The following is a 20,060-nucleotide window of genomic DNA, read 5'->3' on the forward strand; positions in this document are numbered from 1 at the left end:
CTTTTAACCAATTTCTGTGGTTTTTAAGACCCCATTTTGCCACCTTTTCCACTATTTTTGTCACTTTTAACCAATTTTATTACTTTTTCTGCCAATATTGACCCTTTTTACCTCTTTTTCTGTCAGTTTTTCACCACTTTATTTTGCAACCGATGTCTGTGGTTTTTAAAATCCTATTTCACCACCTTTTCCACCATTTTCTTCCATCACATGACTGTTCTTCAATGTTCATGTCTGTGTTCGACCACCTTCAGGTACAGTGGGGGTCCCCGGTCTCTGGCATCTTTATTTTAGGGGTGGCGGGCTGAAAAGGTTGAGAACCACTGGTCCAAGGCACATGTGTCAAACTCAAGGCCCATGGGCCAAATCCAGCCCTTAAAACATCCAGATCGACCTGCAGGGGAAAGTAAAAATCAGTGAGAAAACATGAATTATCTTGTAAATTACCAAATAATGTAGTTGTGGGTATCTCAGTCAGGTTACAAAGGGGTGTAAAGTATCTGACAAATTTCCATGGGAACTTAAGCTCGGATTTTTTGGCAATATTTAAAAACTTTAAACTTTTCATGGAAATGATTTAAATTAAGCAGAGATTGGGAGTACTTTTAAATCACTGTATCATATCCAAACATAAAGTGCAACATAATACTTTTTTTTTTTTTTAAATAGCATTTCAACAGTTTTATTTGGAAGTAGAATTTAACAATTATTCAAATGCTGTACATTGAATTTGTGACAACTCTACAATATTTGCAGGGGTTTGCAGGTTTCCCATGCTTGTTTAACACCATGGAAGTCAATTTTACTCTCAAATTGTTGAAAGAAATTTAATTTTTTCCCAAAATCCTGCTCAATCCTCAAATTATTTGACTAAATTTCCCCAAATTAAATAAATATACTGACTACCTGTCACCTATTGTTTGGATATTGTCGGTGCCTTACATACTACATACTTTTTTAAATTTTTCTATCATTTATACATGAAAATTGTTTGATTCCCCACCTTTGTGGCTCACTTGAGATCAAACTTATCCATATTTGGCCCTCGAACTACAATGAGTTTGACACCCCTGGTCTAAGGGGTTATCACAGGTCATCACATGTATGCAATTGTAGAAGTTTGTAGAAAATGCAGCACTTTGAGTGCACAGCAGTGTGAGTTAGTAGACCAAACTGTTAGCATCTTAATGCACAATGTTAGCGCACTTTAATCAAAAGCGATGGTATCTTCGGTCACCTGATGAGATGACTTTATATGTAAAACTTTAGTTTTTTTAAACCAGGCAGCTTATAGTAGATTTAAAATCTCCATGTGACAGTTAATTTTTATTTTTATTTTACATTAATCTTTCAAACATTTTTCATTCTGAAGTTATCTGGAATGGAAATACAGTTGAGTCTGACTTGTGCCAATTTTTTTTTTCTATTTTTTTTAAATACCTTTTGTTTACCACTCCACCTGTTAATTGCCTATACGTCCACACGTGTGAGTAAAGTGTGGACAATCACACCTGTCAGTATAAGTTCACATGCATCATGGAGCACATTGATTCATTGAACTGTTTATGAATGAATGCTTATTTTTTTTTGAAAAATGCAACGCACAGCTTACTAAATATCTATTATTACAAGCTTATTTTAAAGAGATACACGTTTATTTTTCTACCTAGCTTAGGTACGCATGAGTTGATGATACAGTTGTTGATTCCGTGAGACTTTTTGAGGCTTTTAATTTATTTGAAAAATTGCTGATATTATAGGAAAATGTAATTTATGTGGTTATTTTATGAAGTTTGCTCATGTTTTCCAGAAGAAAAAAAAAGAAGAATCAGCCACAGTAGAAAGCAGACACCTCAAGAATTCAATATTTCAGTTAAGATGAGCTCATCATACGCAATACATGAGACAGTTACTGTGATTAGAAGTAGCTCTGTAACATATATTTATGCATATCTGACTGTATAAAGTAAAAGTGAAAACATTGTGATGTATTTCTGCTGCTATTCTTTCTATGAAAGATCTGTTATAGCCTGTAATAGTTTTTATGTTCGCGTACGCTGTCGGCGCAATCAATAGTTTTCTCATGGTGGTTCCTTTTGATCAGTTTTCTTGTTCAATTGGTGTAAACGAACTTATTAAAATCACTTTTTTGGTGCTGCACTGACTGTGTGTTGATGCTTTCCCCTGTCACTAAATCTTAACCTTCTCCATCTTAACAGCAAAAATAAATAAATTAAAACACTGGCTTTTGAGACAAGTGGAAAATTTAAAACAAGTAGATTCTTGACCTTTGGAGAGAGAAAAAACATAACAGAACTTGTACATTGTAACAGGAATAAAGAACAGGCAGACGAGTTCTATGGAAGACAAACTGCCATAATTAAAAATGAATAATATATAATATACAAACAAATGTATACTATTAATAACTAATTGAATAAATAAAATCAGATAACATGTAAATACATGCCATAAATGCTATTTATATATTCGCTGGTTTATTTGTTTTAGTCATGCATGCAACTTAAATTAGATTAAAAGAAAAGAGAATTGAATTAAAAAATAAAATACATGTAGTAGCCAACATACCAAACTTGTTGTGAATGAATAAATAAATAAATAACAATGGGGAAGAAAAAAAAAAAAATGTTCCTAGTGATTATTATTTATTAATACATTGGATTCATTAAAGAAAACGTTTCTGTTTGTGTTAAATTGCATGAAATAAATTGACCAAATAGACCAAAAATTATAGTAAGAATATGATTTTTCTTAATTATTTCTCTTAATAATTCAAATTCAAAAAAAAAGTTTACTTCAATCAAAAATAAATATTTTTAATATATAAAAATAGAATAAAAATTGAGACCCAAATAATTACATTTGAATCCTTTTTTTTTTTTTTTTTGATGGAAAATATTTATTTTTGATTGAAGTAAACTTTTTTTTTTTAATTGAAATTATTTATTTTTTAATGTAAAGTTGTTTTTTAATTCAATGATAAAGACACATATCTACCTCCATAAGTATACACTTCTCATTCATTTTGTATTATTTATTTTCACTAGTGAAATTTCAAAAAAATAAATAAATTTAAAAAAAGAAAGAAAAAATGTCTGAACGGAATGCAAACATTTCAAATTTTATTTTGGATAAAAATAATAGGTTGAGACTTTATTGACAGTAAACCTTAAATTCACCGTCAGAGCTGAAATGTACAAAAACAAAGTATAAACTTAATGCTAAACTCTTACATCCCTGCATAAAATCCTAAACATATGCATAAATTCAGACAAACAATATAAAACCCAACAAACATACAACTCTGGCCACACCAAACATTTTAAACGTACCTTGTGCCTCTTCAAGGGGGAAACTAAACATAAAACACTTTTAAAGCCGCTCCGTGTTGTTTTCTTGTGCTTCTCCGTGTCTTTCCATCAACATCAAGTTACCTCAAGCATCAAACGGCAAACAGGAAGTGATGCTGCCAAAATAAAAGCATCAAACATTTAACCGGAAGTTTCCTACAACTGAATGTAAAACATAGTGATAAGCACCAAAATAAAACACTTTAAACCTTGTTTACACACAGAAATGCACCTGGGGTTATTTACAATAATAATAATAATAATAATAATAATGTTTACTTTTCTTCAACGCAAATGAAGCCATTTTCCTCCACGCGCATGTGAATCCTTCCGCAGCTGTTTTTCCAGGTGTTTTTATTCATATAATTCTCCTTCCCTCTCCTCAGTGTTCCTGGCTCACTCTACCACCACCACTACCATCACTACCACCATCACTACCACCACTACCCCACCATGCACGACACCGTGTGGCCGTGCATTCCAACCAGCGGGAGGAGGAGTGTCCAGAAGCGGGCGACACCATTGGTTCCTGTAGCGGTGCTCGAAGCTCTGAGAGCGGCCGAGGAAGCTCTCCAGCACGGACACAGAAAGTCAACAAGGACGCTGTCCTCTCCCGGTAGGAGCCACGATGAAAGCCTCGGTAAGTCACACATTCTGAGCCCGGGTTGTGCTTCAGTGCTCCCCGCTGTTAGAGGAGAGGGAAGCTGCTCTGTGTGAGAATGTGAAAGTTTGCGGTGAATAGAATATGGAGGTTCACACAAAACATGTTGTTTTCACTTTCAGGTTCAGCTCTTTGTGTAGTTCATAGCACACACTGATGAAACTTTGGTCCACTGTTTCCAGAGGTGAAAGTAACGGATTACAAGTATTCTCACGTTACTGTAATTGAGTTGCGTTTATGGGTACTCTAAATCAGTCAAGTATTGTACTAAGTAAATTATTTATTTTAAAATTATCAATAGACAATGTGAAACTACAAATAATAATAATAATAATAATAATAATATATATATATATATTTCCTTCATTTGAGAAACATGTCAAAAAACAAAAAATACAGAAGGAAAATGGAGTATGTAGAAGTCCTACCAATCTTTCTTCATTTTATAATGCTGTATTTACACAATTTATATCCACAAAACAAAAACAAAAATGCATCACATTATTATTATTATTATTATTTAATTGAATTCATTGGTGTGTTTTTTTTTTTTTTAAACTGTACATTTTGACAAACCTTTTATTTTATACAAATGCCTTTGGGGGAAAAAATGCAAGATTTGGTCTCTTCCTTTTTAAGTTTATACATGAGATGTTTACTGTATGCAAGGGAACCGTGGCAGGATTTATTACCAAAAAATAAACATGGGGGATGAAATGAACTAGTCATTTTTACTTTGGGTACTATTTAATTCAGCTACTTTTTTCTTTAATGTATGACTTACTTGAGTACTTTTTATTTGAGTTAGAACATCAGTAGTCTTTGCACTTCTGAATGTTTCTTACAAGCTTCTTTACTAGAGCTGCATTAGAGGGTCATGTTCAACACTAATGAATGTTACCATTGTTTACTCAACATTTTCTTTTATTTTTGATTATTGCTTTATGTTTTGTTTTGTTTTTAAATAGGGATTAAATTATACTTTTATCGAGCCCATTGGCCTGTGGACAATTTCAGCTCATTTCATTTATTTAACTTGATACACCATTCATATGTTTTTCTACTCTTTTATCACTTTTTATCTTTGAGCAATTTACATGCAACACATAATAGTAATACATTTTGTAAATTCAATCTCAGCCCACACTTTCCATATTTCCAATTATCTTCAATTTTTATGACTTTAACTGTACATTCTGGACACGTCTGCAGCCCACACACACCCACACACACACACACACACACACACACACACACAGTCACATTTACAACCCTGTTGTTATTAATGCTCACACTGCTGAGTCAACAAAACAAGGCTGATCTTTCTAAAGTTATGGTTATTGTCAAGAAATAGATTCAAATTGAGTGCAAACATTTAACTATTTAGAAACCTAACACGTATTCTTCTTTTATATTTAAATATAAAATGTAATAAATAAATGTAAATAAACATAATAAATACATTTAAATAAATGTCGTGAACAATACATTTGTTTTTATTAATTTTTTTAAATAATATTCAAAATAATAAACTAAAACACATTTGAATATTCATTATTTTATGTCTTCTTGTGGTAGTGTAACAGATTTTTTTTTATTTGCAGAGGTAACATATTTGTAACGTTGTTTAAATAAAAGCCTTGTCAATGTCAGTGTGTACACTGACTTTACCCCATAAGAGGTAAGTTATTCACAGCTGTTTGGATGAAAATAAACCCCTGTTTTTTTTTTCACGTGAGAAAGTAGAAATCATGTTATGATGTAGAAACACCCACTATTTGTATTTTTACAATAGATTTGATCTCATTTCCTCCAGGATAGAGACCTGAGGGGCATGAAGGATGATGAGTTTGTAGATATATTAGAGGAAAGGAGGTGCAGTAGTGACCTCGGCCATGCCTTCAGGACTTTTAACCCCCAACCGTACAAAGGAGGCCCCCCCTGCTCCGCCGCTGACCTCAACAAAGCCCTGCTCGACTCCCACTTTCTGCACCGGGTGGTTAAAGAGGTGCGTTTAAGTGCTTTTAGATAAAATGTTACGTCATAGCATCAATGTGGTTAAAAAAAAAAAAAAACACTCTCTCTCTCTTTCTCTCAGGTCGCCATGGAAACGGGATCGTCGCAGGAGAAAGTGATGGAAGAGGCTGGAGAGATTTTGGTGGAGATGTCACACAACCTGCACCTGCCATTCATCAGGCTGATGGGTTACACCTTCTCAAAGGTTATCAAGAGGCTTTTCACCAGCATCTTCGTCAACATGGACGGACTCAACACGGTCGGTGTCAACAGTGGCTGCAACACAACAGCCTTAAGTTTTGCTTCATTTATTCACACAACTATTTTTCAGGAAATTGACTTTGATCTCCTGACATGTTTCGACTGCCAACTGTCGAGCGCTTTGATGTGTCCTTGACTTCCGTGTAGTAATTCCAGCAAGTTCTTTTCATCTTCTTTTTGAATATTAATATCATTTCCTGAAAAAAGTTGTCTGAATAAATAAAAACCTTAACATAGGCTTCATTAGTACCTGTAATTATTAGTGCTCATTATTACAATGTGGAAATCAGGAATTAATTCAAAGAAATACTGTAATTCTAATGTTATATTGTATTTTTTCGTGTTTTACTATAGTATAGTTAGTTAGTTAGTTAGTTTATTTCTTCGTTCATTGTGAACATCCAGATCTAAGGTCATTCAAAGATCCCATACATTACACTACAGGAAAAAAAAATATGTATACATTAAGAATGTCAACCGCTAAATGATGCCTGACTGAAAGGGGTTTAAGCTGAAGTCTAGACTTATTTTGCCTAACCCCTTTTACAACTGAAACACTACTGTATGTCCAAAGATGACACAATTATACAGTTATACAGTTTCTCTCATACCAACGAGTAAAAAAAAAAAAAAAGCAATAATATTTTCACAAAATGTAATTAGTTTAACAAAATGAAAAATGTGTGGAGTCTTTAAAAAAAACACTTTACACATAGAAATATCTTTGCATGGTTTAATAATAATAATATTGCGTTGGATTTTATGTAGCACTTTTTCATAGACACTCAAAGCGCTTTACATTGATGTGCATTATTCTATCAGTCCATGGTGATAAGCTACTATTGTAGCCACAGCTTCCCTGGGGCAGACTGACAGAAGCGAGGCTGCCAGAGTGCACCAACACTCATTCATTCACTCACCACATTCATTCTAGGCAATGTGGGTAAAGTGCCTTGCCCAAGGACACAACGACAATGACTTGGAGAGAGTGAGATTCGAACCCCCAACCCTTCGGTTATTGGACAATCCACTCTAACACTGAACTTTTAAATACTGCTGCGACCAAATTCCTTCAATTGTCTTTTTTACATTGTTTTAGTTCTTACATTTGCACTATTATCTTATGTTAATATTTATTTTTGCTTCTTACTGTCTTTTTTATTATGTTGCTGAAAAAGTGAAATTGTGTCCTATCCTATTTCTTTTTTAAACACTATTCTCTTCAGCTCCAACAAGCCGTGCAGGAGAATCCTGTAATCTTGATGCCCAACCACAGGAGTTACGTGGACTTTCTGATCATCTCCTACATCTTGTTCACCTATGACATCCCAGTGCCTGTGATAGCTGCAGGAGTTCGCAAGTATCTATTTCAACTTAACAACAAAAAATAGGACGAATAGATGCCTGGGTGGAAATATATCATTTTTGTTTTTCTTTTCTCTAAAGCTCTGGCTGAGATGAAGATTGTTGGGGAGATCCTGCGTCGCTCAGGAGCTTTTTTCATCCGCCGCTCCATCGGCTCGGACAAACTTTACTGGGCTGTGCTGTCGGAATATGTGCGAGGCATAGTGAGGGTAAAGACGTCTGTTTGTGATCTAGACCAGTGGTTCTCAACCTTTTCAGCCTGCGACCCCCAAAATAAAGGTGCCAGAGACCGGGGACCCCCACTGTACCACTGGCTAGGGCTGCTCGATCATGGAAAAAATTATAATCACCATTATTTTAGTCATAATTGAAATCAAAGGATTATTTTTCAACCAAAAAGTTATTTATTTTTTGAGAGGGGCGGGGCGAAGGGGAGGAGCTTGCCTGTCCGTGGATTAAAAAACACAAAGTTAGTATTAATAACGTGTGTGCCAAGCTTTATTATTTGTAGATGTCCAAATTAGTGGGTTTGTTTTATTTAGCGAATAAATCATGTTAATTTTTTTTTTGTTTTTTTCTTGATTATGTTATTTTTGTAATCGTTGAGTGTAATAATCAAAATTGTAATCAAATTTTGATTAATTGAGTAGCGCTTATCACTGGCCCATCCATAAATTATGATCCATTGTTCTATGAATCTGTGATAACCACATTTATTTATTTATCTGAATAATATATATCATCTTAAAGATGTAAATAAAATGGGTTGAAAGTGATCAAAAATGATGGAAAGGGTAGTGAAATGGGATTTTCAAAACCAGAGACATTGGTTAAAAGTTGCAAATTAGAGTGGCCAAAAACTGAAATGAACAGCAGTAAAAAAAAGTTTTAATATTGGCTTAAAAATGGCAGGAATACCGATAATGTAATTTAAACAGTAGGAACAATTAGTTTAAACTGGCAAATAATGGGTATGACAAATTGTTAATGTGGTTAAATTGGCAAAAATAAGCATGAAATATGGTGAAAAGAGGTTAAAAGTGACAATAATGGGTCAACATATGTGACGTTAGGTGGGAAAAGTGGTGTAAAGGGTTTATAAGTGAGGAAAATGTTTTGTGGAAGCAATGTGCAGAAAAGGCATTGAAATTTGTGGCAGAATTGGGAGTAATGTAGCAACAATGCATTAAAAGGAGCAAAAATATGGCAAGAAAAAGTGATGAAAACAGGTCAGAATATGGCAAGTTTGGTGTAGTTGCAGAAAAAGACTAAAAATGTTAAGAACCCCTGATCTATAATACTGTCATAATTGTCAATTTTGTCTCCGACTATCAGTAGAAATGAATGTTATGGTTTATTTTTGCGTTTGAACTGCTCCCTTTGTGTTTCGTAGCATGGATTTGCTCCTGTGGAGTTTTATGTCGAGGGTTTAAGGAGTCGAACGCTGAAATCTCTGACGCCAAAGTTGGGTAAGAGTCTGTTCACATGCACCATTGTACACTTCTAGTCCATAAAACTCAATTACAGCACCAATAAATATTTCTCTAACATGACACCCGTGTGTGCAGGTATGATGCAGATGGTGCTGGAGCCTTACTTTAAAGGGGAAGTCTTTGACATCACACTGGTGCCCATTAGCATCAGCTACGATCGCGTTCTGGAGGAGTCGCTGCTCGCACGCGAGCTGCTAGGCGTCCCCAAGCCCAAAGAGAGCACCGCGGTGCGCTACACGATCACATTACACACATTATTAATAATTCACAGTGAGGCCCTCGCCACATCCTAACCTCTCTGTGGCTTTAAATAATAAAAGAGATTGTTGTTTAGCTGTTCCTACAATTTGGCCTCGTTGGATGAGTTTTTGATGATGTGGTTGTTTTCCAGGGGCTGCTGAAGGCCAGCAGAGTGCTGCAAGAGGATTATGGGAGCATGCAAGTGAACTTTGGTCAGCCCCTATCAGTCCGAAAGCTGTGTGAGGGCAAAATAAATCGGTCCTACTATAACCTCGTACCAAGGTGACTCCATACTTATCTAGGGCTTACAGTTTTTTTTTAACGGTTGCACGTTTTCTTGAAAAAAGTGAAATCCTGAATGAATCTTTTCTAGACAATTCATTATTGAGTCATCAAGAAAACTGAGAGATTAAAACCTTTAATATTGGCCGCTGTAATGCACTATTATAATTAGTGGTGAGTATTGGCAAGGATGTTGTAATACGATACGTATCGCGATAATTGGGTCACGATATGATATTTTCGCGATTTATCGCTATATTCTACCCAGTTCATATCAAAATTAAATGTAGAGATGAAAAATCAAGTTGCTGTATATGTTCATCAGAAGATATTGATCATTCAGAGGACAAATTGAGTCAAAACTATTTGCTTCAAAACATCCTATTTATCATTTATTATTATTAGTGTTTTTCAGTGTTACACACTGCCATCATGAAAGAAACAAGTTTCTTTTCACTGAAACTACTGTGTAGAAGTCTCACAGTAACCATGACAACATAATGATGGCATTGTAACCACTGTAAGTGAGAACATTAAGGATAAATCACCCTGAGTTACTGACGATGCACAAAAATAAGAACAAATAATTTATCCCATTGTATCAGTTTAAGCACTGATCTGAACACATTGAAAGCATTGTAACCGCCACTGAAATATTGCACAAATACACAAAAATATTGATGAGACCTTGAGCAGGAACAGGTGGTGAATACAGCACAATCGTTTCTGTTCAAAAGCACAATGAATAATGCAGTCATAGTGTACAAACACATGAAAAATTGTACACATGAACACTCATTTGATAAGATGATTAATATAATCGTTGCCGCAACAAGGGTCATTCCATGTCATTGCCACAAATTTTCAGATCTCACGCACTTTGGTCTCAAAAACATCTGATATTGTTACCAATTGTTCTGTGATTATTCAATAGGCACACATAGGAAACTGAAATTTAGTATAATAATACAGCTCCACCTACTCTCTCTGAATATACAACAAAATTCTGCTATACATCCTATCTGGTGGACATGCCAGCCCCTCAAAACTAAAAAAAAGTTTGTCAGGGTTTGGGGCTGGAACATATTTGGGCCTTCAGATAACAACTTAGCATTTGCCTCAACTCCCTGTAATTTGATCATCTTTGAGCTATGTACATAGACTGTTTAAATCACTAATGATTAGTCGGATACAGTATATGCGTTGGTTCTTGGGTGACAGTCTCTTGAAATCCGAAAAAATCCTTTTTTATAAACTATTTTCATTGGCCCATAACTGCATGTGGGAATGTAAGAAAAAATCTCTGTTTCGGTTCATGATATAAAGTGTTAAAATCTTCATTTTTATTTTGGACCCCAACTTTGTAGTAGATTGGCCATCTGGCATACTGGGCATCATCCCGGTGGGCCATCAACCCAAAGTAGGCTGGTCCAGTCAGCTATGTTTTAAGTTAGAGGAGGCAGGCATGGTAACAGGTGGTCAAAAATGCTCCAAAAGTGGCAAAAACGTGGCGAGAAAAGAGTGTTAAGTGACTAAAATGGGCCAAAATCAGTCAAGAGTGGCCAACAAATGGGCAAATAAAGAGGATTCAGGTTACCTGTTGTTTTCACAGAGATCTTCCAATGAAGCCCTCGGCTGAGGCTCTTGCGTGTGTGAGCTGGTTGGCTCATGTGGTGGTCGGGCTCCAGGAGAGGGGCTCTCTGATCAGCCCGTGGTCCCTGATGGCCTGCCTGTTGATCCAGGAGCCGACCACGGTGTTAGCAGAGCAGGGTCTGCTGTGGGATGACCTCACAGAGAAGACACTGTGGTTAAGGAAGATGGTGCTGGACTTTGGGGCTCGTCTTAACTGGCCTGGTTGGTTGGATTTATTTCATATGTTATATGTATCGGATGATGAAAAAAAAGCTGTTTTTATATTGTTTCGTGTGCAGTTCCATAAATGACCTGTAGGTAGCCTTTCTAAGGTTTAGCCTTAAAGCAGTGGTTCCCAACCTTTTTAGGGTCACGACGCTAATTTGATGTCACAAATTTCTGGTGACCCCAGAGACATTTTTTTTTCTTTTCTCTTTAATTATTATTAGATTTGTCAAAAAGAGCCAAGATTAGTGCACAAACTCATATATTTCTATACTTCTATTTTTGAAACTAGATTTATATTTGAGAAAGTGAAAGTATAGAATACAGTTGTTTGAGATCATGTGTGGTGTTTAATAAAATAAATTAAAAAAATAATAATAATAGAGCAATAGTTTCTAGACATTTCAGGTGACCCCATTTGATATTTGGGCGACCCCACCTGGGGTCAAGAGCCCAAGGTTGAAAATTACTGCCTTAGGCACATGTGTCAAACTAGAGCATCCAATTTAGCCCACAGAAGAAAGTAAAAATGACAGACAAATCATGAATTATTTTGTAAATTGCCAAAATCACAAATTTAATGAAACGGGACAATATTTTTAGGGGCTTGTTTTTTTGTTTTTGTTTTTTGTTTGTGTTACAGGAATTCAGCCTTTTTTAATTGCAAATTGTGGAAAGAACTTTTGATATTTCTACAAATCTTGCAATTTCTCAAAAATAATTGCACAAAATTCCTCTAAATTACACAAAAATTGGTTAGAAAATCAATCATTTTTAAAATGAATTTAATTTAATTTAATTTATTTGCTCGGCCGACGCTCTGATGGCTGATTTTGGCAAGTAAATCACGGACAGTTGAAGACACACAAACCCTGAGAATAGACGTCCTTTTAGGTGGGAATCCTTAACAGTCCATAATTACTCACTAACTTCAGCCAGCAGAGCATGTCAGCACACTGTTTAAGGGAGAATAAAGGTCCCTTAGGAGAGCTCTTCTTCTCTGCTTTATTGTCTACTACCAAACCGTAGAGTAGGACCTGTCGCCCCCTGCGGTCAAATAGTTTTTTTGAGTCACAACTGCTTTTACCCTCCTCAGTAAACAAAAGAGGTTTACATTGACATCGTTAACTTTTCCTGTGTTTTTTAGAGCAACCAAAAGGAGCACAAGTTGGCATTTTGACTGAAAAAGCTGCTAAAAGGTCTAAAAAGCAGTCTGAAGGCTTCACTCCAGTAGAAAACAATGGGATGTTTACAGGCAGTGGAGCCATGTGACATCATCAATCACGTGACTTAAAGATGGAGAAACACAGAAACTAAAACTGTATAGTAGTCTCATTTTTAAAAAAGTAATTAAACGAATATGGTGCAAAATAATGTGTTTTGTTAGGCATAGATCTTCTAATAAGTACATTTCAAAGGTTTTAGGCCAAACTTCTAAAAACAGAGGAGAAAACCTTTATGGAAAGCCAAACTTCTTTTAGTGACAGATTTTTCCTCCAGCTGAATCTGTCGTAGTCTCACCTCAAGAGGCCGATCAGTCAGATTAGATGAATGTGTGTTGGCACGAGGGTTCAGATTCACTTAGATGTTCAGAGGATTAATCCACTTTAAGTAACTTATCCTAAGAAAACCCCAGTAAACTGTCTCACTTCTCAGGTTCAGCCACATAAACACAAAAGCATTTTTTAACATCGATACAACTTCTTTTGTTTGTCTTTTTCCTGATTAGAAAAGCTTCTTCTTTTTTTTTTTTAATCCAGGAGAAGCACCAAACTCAGCTGTAATGTCGTCCGCCATCAGCCTTCATCGCTCCATAGTTTACCTCAAAGCGGGGCGGGTCTACCTGACTCAGGAGGAAGTGCCCTTAAGGAGACACCGGATCAGCCCTGAGGAGGGCGTGTTCCGCACGGCGGTGCCGGTCCTGATGTTGGCCGCCTACAGGAATCAGTCGCTACACGCTTTAGTGCGTCCGGCAATGCTGGCCATGTCTATTTGCATCACAAGAAGCACACAAAGAGGTGAGAGAGAAAAATATTTACTGTAACCAGCAACATACAAAATGACGACACACTAAATGAGAGAAAAACACACAAGATAACTTCAAAATACACAAAAATAACAGAGAAAACATACAAAAGGACCTAAGAAACAACCAAACAACACCAAAAACACACACACTGAGAAAGAATAATTTAAAATAATACCGACAACACACAAAAACGCACAAAATAAGAGAAAAATATACTGAAAAATAAAAAGAACAGACGAACAACAACAAAATACACAGAATTACACCGAGAACACACACATTAAGGAAGAAAAATACTTACTATTACCAACAACACACAAAACGACAATAATGACAAACTAAATGAGGGAAAAACACACACGATCACTACAAAAATAACAAAGAAACATACAAAATGACATAAGAAACAACCACACACCAAAAACACACACACTGAGAAAGAATAATTTCAATAATGCCAATAAAACACAAAAACGACAACAAAAACGCACAAGATCACTACAGAAATACACAAAAATAACAGACAAACACAAAACGACAAGATAACAAACAACCCAACGACACTAGGAACACCACATTGAGATAGAATAATTTAAATAATACCAACAACACACAAAATAAGACAAAATATACTGAATAATAAAAAAAAACAGACAGACAACAACAAAATACACAAAATGACAATGACGATAGAAATGATCTTGGTGCGTGTGCGTGTGTGTGTGCGTGTGTGTGTGTGTGTGTTCACAGATGAGCTGTTCAGGTTCTTCTGCTTCCTACAGGAAGTCTTCGCTAATGAATTCATCTTCATCCCCGGGAACTTATCTCAGGTACCAGCCTCCTCTTTAAGCCTCTCAGGACACACGTCTGAAAGTGTGAAATTAAAATCATTTTAACCTGCTTCCTATTTTTTTCCACCTGTAGGACTTTGAGGAGGCGTGTCTCTGCCTGAACAGCTGTGGAGCAGTTTACATTAGTGAACAGGAAGTGAGAGTTTCAGAGCAAAGCTCGGAGGTCATCACCTTCCTGCAGAAGCTGCTCCAACCATTCATAGACTCTTATCAGGTTCTTTAACTAATTTGTTTTTTTGTTTTTATGCAATGCTGAGAGATTTAATTTTGGTCATGTGATACAGTTGACTCTAACAAAGTTTTAGGAAACAGGGATCATCAACATTTGGCGGTTTTACATCTTTTCCACTGAGATATTGATATTGGTCTGATATCAGCAGAAAAATAAAACCCCAAAAAATATTTCTTCATTTATCCAATATAATATATTGTTTTTATTGGATTTATTAAGGTTATTTTTGAAGGGTCTTTTTTTCTTTTTTTTTTAATTGTAGAATGTTGGTAAAAATGTGTGTAACCTGTTGGTTAATGATAAATGGGTCAATTTTTTATATACCTGCTATTGCTGACTAATATTATTTAGGTCAGTGGTTCCCATACTTTTTCTGTTGCGCCCCCTTTTGAAGAATAAGACATTTACAACCAAATGGGTAAAAAAAAAAGGTAAAAATTGTGATTCTTCTTCAAAACTCATAAAAATTACCTAAAATATGCAATCACATATTTTAAAACAGTAATAATAAAGTTTTTTTTGAGTGTAAATACATTTTTTTTTTTAAACTCTTTTTCATGTTCAATTATTACCCCACGCCCAGTTTGGGAACCATTACGCTAAGTAACATCATTTAATCAAGCCTTTTCTAACGTTCCACACTACAAAATAACTAATAAAAGTATGTTTAATATGTGCTGATAACGTATCAGATCCATATCAGTATCTCAAGACAAGTATTGGTATCGTATCAGTAGTAAAAACCCCTAATTTAGACTTTTGACAACCTTATATTTAATTTAAATAACGTTCAGACTGAAAAATCTATTTACTTGTGTTCATATGAGGGATCCTAATCCAGAATCATGGTTTATACCAGATATATGATCATTTTTATTCTGCGAGCATGAACTTCTTAAATACTACATTTTCATTGTTTCACTTTAATTAGAGAGTAATATAATAAGGTAGGCTGGCACAAACTTAAAAAGGTTTCCTATTTTACTAGCGACTAACAAACATCTGTTACTAATCATATAACATGTAACTTTTGTAAAATGTAACAACTATCGTATGTCATATTCTACGGAAATCAACTTGTGTTTTTATGAATCTATATTTTCTTTCATAATGTGTATATGTAACACACCACTGACCATACACCAAATCTGCAACACATTTATGAAAATAAAAATTTTAAAGGTGCAGTCTGCAACTCTTATAAAAATGACTTTTTGTCATATTTGCTAAAGCTGTCACTATGTAAGGACAGCTTTACATCAAACTAGTAGTTTGTGTGAAAAAAAAACAGGTTCATTACCGCCCCCTGCTGCTCCTTTGGCAGATTGCCAGAATGTACCGCGACCGAGCAAAACGAACCAATCAGAGCCGGGATTGTGTTTGATGGGCTGTCTGACAGCTGTTGCTCACAGGCTTCGCCCCTTTCCCGGAGCTAGAGCGCCATCTTTTTTACAGTGTATGGTCTGAAGGAGTAGAAGATGGAATTAGCAACCTTTCTGCTTGACAGGTGATTACTGCTGCTTGATTTACATTATGTTTGTAATTGTTACACTAGAACTCTGTGGTTCGTGTGAGCGCAGCAGCCTCAGTGTGGGCTGCTGTAAGTGACACTGTGTTGCTGCTGCTGTTGCTGAGATGTGTGCGCATTGAGAGAGAGAAGCGCTGCAGTAATATGCTTTTAACAGAGCATGTTATATTTCTGTGATGTTGCTGTCGGACTAATGTTAGCTTGTTAGCTCCTCTGAGGGAGGAGCAGCGGGGAGAGAGGGATCTGAAAGTCGCGGACTGCACCTTTAAAGATAATTGAATACTAAAACCTTTTCACGTGCAGCCCTAACTACATCTCTCATATGTATCTATCTTTGTGAGTTTGAATCCTGGAAAGTAAATCAGATTTTTGATGGAGCTCATTGGGGGACTAGAGCTCCTGAGGGCCCAAATGGTCCATGAGGGCTACCTGGTGCCCACGGGCACCATGTTGGTGACCCCTGACTTAGAGACTTAGAGAGTATTTTAGACAAATACATCTTCAACTTTAACTGGGTGCTCTTTGTATTTCTAGCTGATATTTAGGTGCGTCTGTGAAGAGGAACAAGTCCAGGTGTTCACAGAGAAACAGTTCCTAGCAGCAGTCCGGGCCCTGGCCCTTAAGCTGATCCTCTCAGGTGAAACAGAAAGTAAACGGAGAGACTTTACTTGTGAGCTGCCACCTGTCCATCGCTGTAAATAACCTCCATGATTTTTTGGCCACCGTCTGTCTCACAGGTGAGCTGCACACCTACGAAACCCTTTCCTCAGACACGCAAAAGAACGTTCTGTCGGCTCTGTGTCGACTCGAGGCAGTGGCAAAGTTAAGGACGTGAGTGATTTGTTTTCATTGAAGATTGAGTGACTTTGTTTTTATCAGTAATGTACATTAACGCTGTGTGTGTGTGCGTGTGCGTGTGTGTGCGTGTGCGTGTGTGTAGGTCGGAGATAAATGAGTTTAAAGTGAACAAAGCAGCAGTCAGAAGAATCACAGACGCACTGTGTAAGTCAAGGCAGGGGTCAATTACAATTTTCAATTACAATTACAGTGTGTCTTCAATTATCCAGGTTCAATTACAACTTCATTGAAATTACGGTGACATGCATTTTTTTCAAATTACAACTAAAATTACAATTGTCATTTTCCCCTGATAGTCAATTACAATTACGTTCTCAATTACTAAAGTTCAAATTCAATTAATTGCAATTACTGAGCCTTTAATAAATATTAATAATAATAATTAATAAAATGTAACCTTCCTCTCATCTTAAATCAGCTGTAAAATAAAATAAAAAATATGTTCTATCGTCAATTTTGTTTCTCATCTCTTGGTTTTGATGTTAGGCTTCCTTATCCATGAAAATATTGATATTAACATTTTTGGTGTGAGTGTCTGAGCCTTTTTTATGTCAGAAAACTCTTCTTTTGTTTTCTTTTTTAAATGGTAAAATGATCCTCAAAAGAACTGAGTGATAGTGGGAAAAGTTGAAACACATTTGAATCATTATTAACTATGTACAGTACGTGTTAGACATAGAACTGTGACATGGTTCCCCAGGTTTGCGTTTAATTAAATCATTAAAGAGAGTTTTAATAGAATTCCCATGCCAATTATAATTACAATTTCAACTATCTGAATTAATTTATGATTACAACAGCAACAGATGTTTATATTTCATTATCAACTACAATATTTGCATTTTCTGAAGAAAATGCAAGTGAGAATGCTATGAGGTGAGGTGCTGGCCCACGTTGCACTGCATTAGCTAGCATTAGCATAAACATTAGTATTAATTAGCATTAGCATCAGCTAGCATTAACATTAGCATCAGCTAGCATTAGCATAGCTAGCATTAGCATAGCTAGAATTAGCATAGCTAGCATTAGCATAGCTAGCTTAAGCATTAGCATTAGTTAACATTACTATCAGCTAGCATTAGCCTAATATTAGCATTAGCCTTGCAATGGAATTGGCCTAGCATTAACATTAACCTAGCATTAGCACTAACATAGCATTGGCATTAACTTAGCATTAGCATCGACCTAGCATTAGCATTAACCTAGCATTACCACTAATCTAGCATTAGCTAAGCATTAAGCTAGCAATAGCTGAACATTAGCAATAAGGTTGAAAAAGGTGGAAATGGGTTGAAAAAGTTGAAATTTTCAATAGAAATGAAAGGAAACGAAAAAATGTAATGTCAAAAAGTTTAAAAGTTACAAATTATAAAAGCAATAGCATAAATCTGGGGAACTTTCTGAATTTTTTGATAGCTTATTTGTCAAAATCGGACAAACGGTGTATGAGGAGTTAACACAGATAATCCAGTGACGAGTGAGGATTTCTCCTGCATCCTCACTAGTTACTAGATTATAAATGACCCCAATCCTGGTGTAAATTACTTGACTTTTTGAATCTTCTTTTGATTTGCTGGATTTTTTTTTTTGACCAAGGTTTTCTTGTTTCCCCTGATGATTCTCTTTCCTTCACCTATAGGTGGAAAAATCCCTCCTCAGATGCTCCAGGCTCCGCCCGACGCAAGACTTTAATCAATCCTGTTCTCACCTCACGTTACCTTCTCCTGACAGCTTCATCCCTTTATGTTGCCTGTGGTGTGACTGCTGTAGCTGCTGTAGCTGCATTCACTCTGAGCCCATGATTAACAACATTAACAGTACTTCTTTTTTTGGCTTTATATCAATTTATTGTGTAACGAAACTACCTTAGATATCTCGTCTGTATATTAGAATAATGTACTTTAACGTAAATAAATCCTCTGTGCCACTCATGCATAACATTTTCTCGTGACTATATTTCTGACGATTAATAATAAGGCACTTTAGGACACTTCAATTACCCATGTTGAATTATGATTACGGTGACCGACATTTTTTCCAATTACAAATAACATTAAAGTTATTATTTTTCCTCTTTTAGTCAATTACAATTACATTCTCAATTACTAATGTTCACATTAAATTGTCAAAATTACTGAGCCTGAAATAAACAACCCCATAAAACGTAACCTTCCTCTTGTATTAGCTTTATGTTAGCATCACTTATGATAACTAACTGCAAATCAGCTGTAAAATACACTCAAAAATATTATTGACAATCCAATGTATTTGTTTCTCATCTCGTTAGGCTTCTTAATCAATGAAAATATTATTATAGTTATTTTTATATATTTTCGATTATGATTACAATTGTAACTGTCATAATTTATTAATTATCAATTCAATTACAATTATAATTGTCATAATCGTAATTTATTGCCAATTGTGCAATTACATTTGTATTTGCTTCATAATTGTTATTAATTACGCAATTACAATTACAATTATACTGCGTCATAATTGTCATAATTACCAATTACAATTGCATCATAATTGTAATGAATTACCAATCACAACTATACATTTATTTGCTACATCATAATTATCATTTATGCAATAAAAATTTAAATTGTGTAATCATTATAATCGATTACCAATTATGCATCTGACCCCAACCCTGCTTTATGATATTTAAACTGTGGCTTTTATTCCACTTGACCATCACAATAAAATAGTAAAAACTATAATCCACAAACGTTCCATATTTTATTTGTTTGAATAGTTTATTTTTACTTCTTACATTTTGGCAAATGTAAAAGAATTGTGAAATAAATGCACCATAGAATAAATGGAACTTTAATTCTGTTCTCCCTTAAAAGAGAGCCAAAAAAACCCCAAGTTTCAGAGGTTTGTGTGCAGGTTGAAGAAGGCCGGTGTGTTCTGCGTCCCCACAGAACCACATTTATCTATACACGGGCGGGACGTCGACCTTGATGCGTAAAGCGCTGACAGGATCTTGACAGAACACTGAGATGTA

General features: G+C 35.5%; 1 protein-coding gene across 2 annotated transcripts; it reads left to right on the forward strand.

Annotated features, from left to right (window-relative positions):
- Positions 1-68: 68 nt before the first annotated feature.
- On the forward strand, positions 69-18,979 carry LOC114457675 (dihydroxyacetone phosphate acyltransferase-like). 2 transcript variants are annotated; one of them, XM_028439691.1, is made up of 17 exons: positions 69-1,872; positions 3,758-4,011; positions 5,849-6,040; positions 6,131-6,307; positions 7,536-7,665; positions 7,756-7,883; positions 9,068-9,143; positions 9,243-9,394; positions 9,559-9,689; positions 11,302-11,543; positions 13,307-13,564; positions 14,326-14,405; positions 14,500-14,640; positions 16,721-16,835; positions 16,924-17,017; positions 17,127-17,188; positions 18,684-18,979. In XM_028439691.1, the coding sequence occupies exons 2-17, from the start codon at positions 4,000-4,002 to the stop codon at positions 18,734-18,736; spliced, it is 2,043 nt and encodes a 680-aa protein (XP_028295492.1). In that variant the 5' UTR covers positions 69-1,872; positions 3,758-3,999; the 3' UTR covers positions 18,737-18,979. The 2 variants fall into 2 exon arrangements, with proteins under 2 accessions (XP_028295492.1, XP_028295493.1); XM_028439692.1 differs by having other exon boundaries at positions 70-1,872; positions 16,721-16,823.
- Positions 18,980-20,060: the final 1,081 nt, after the last annotated feature.

Source organism: Gouania willdenowi, chromosome 24, assembly GCF_900634775.1.
Source record: "Gouania willdenowi chromosome 24, fGouWil2.1, whole genome shotgun sequence".
NCBI classification, from domain to species: domain Eukaryota; kingdom Metazoa; phylum Chordata; class Actinopteri; order Blenniiformes; family Gobiesocidae; genus Gouania; species Gouania willdenowi.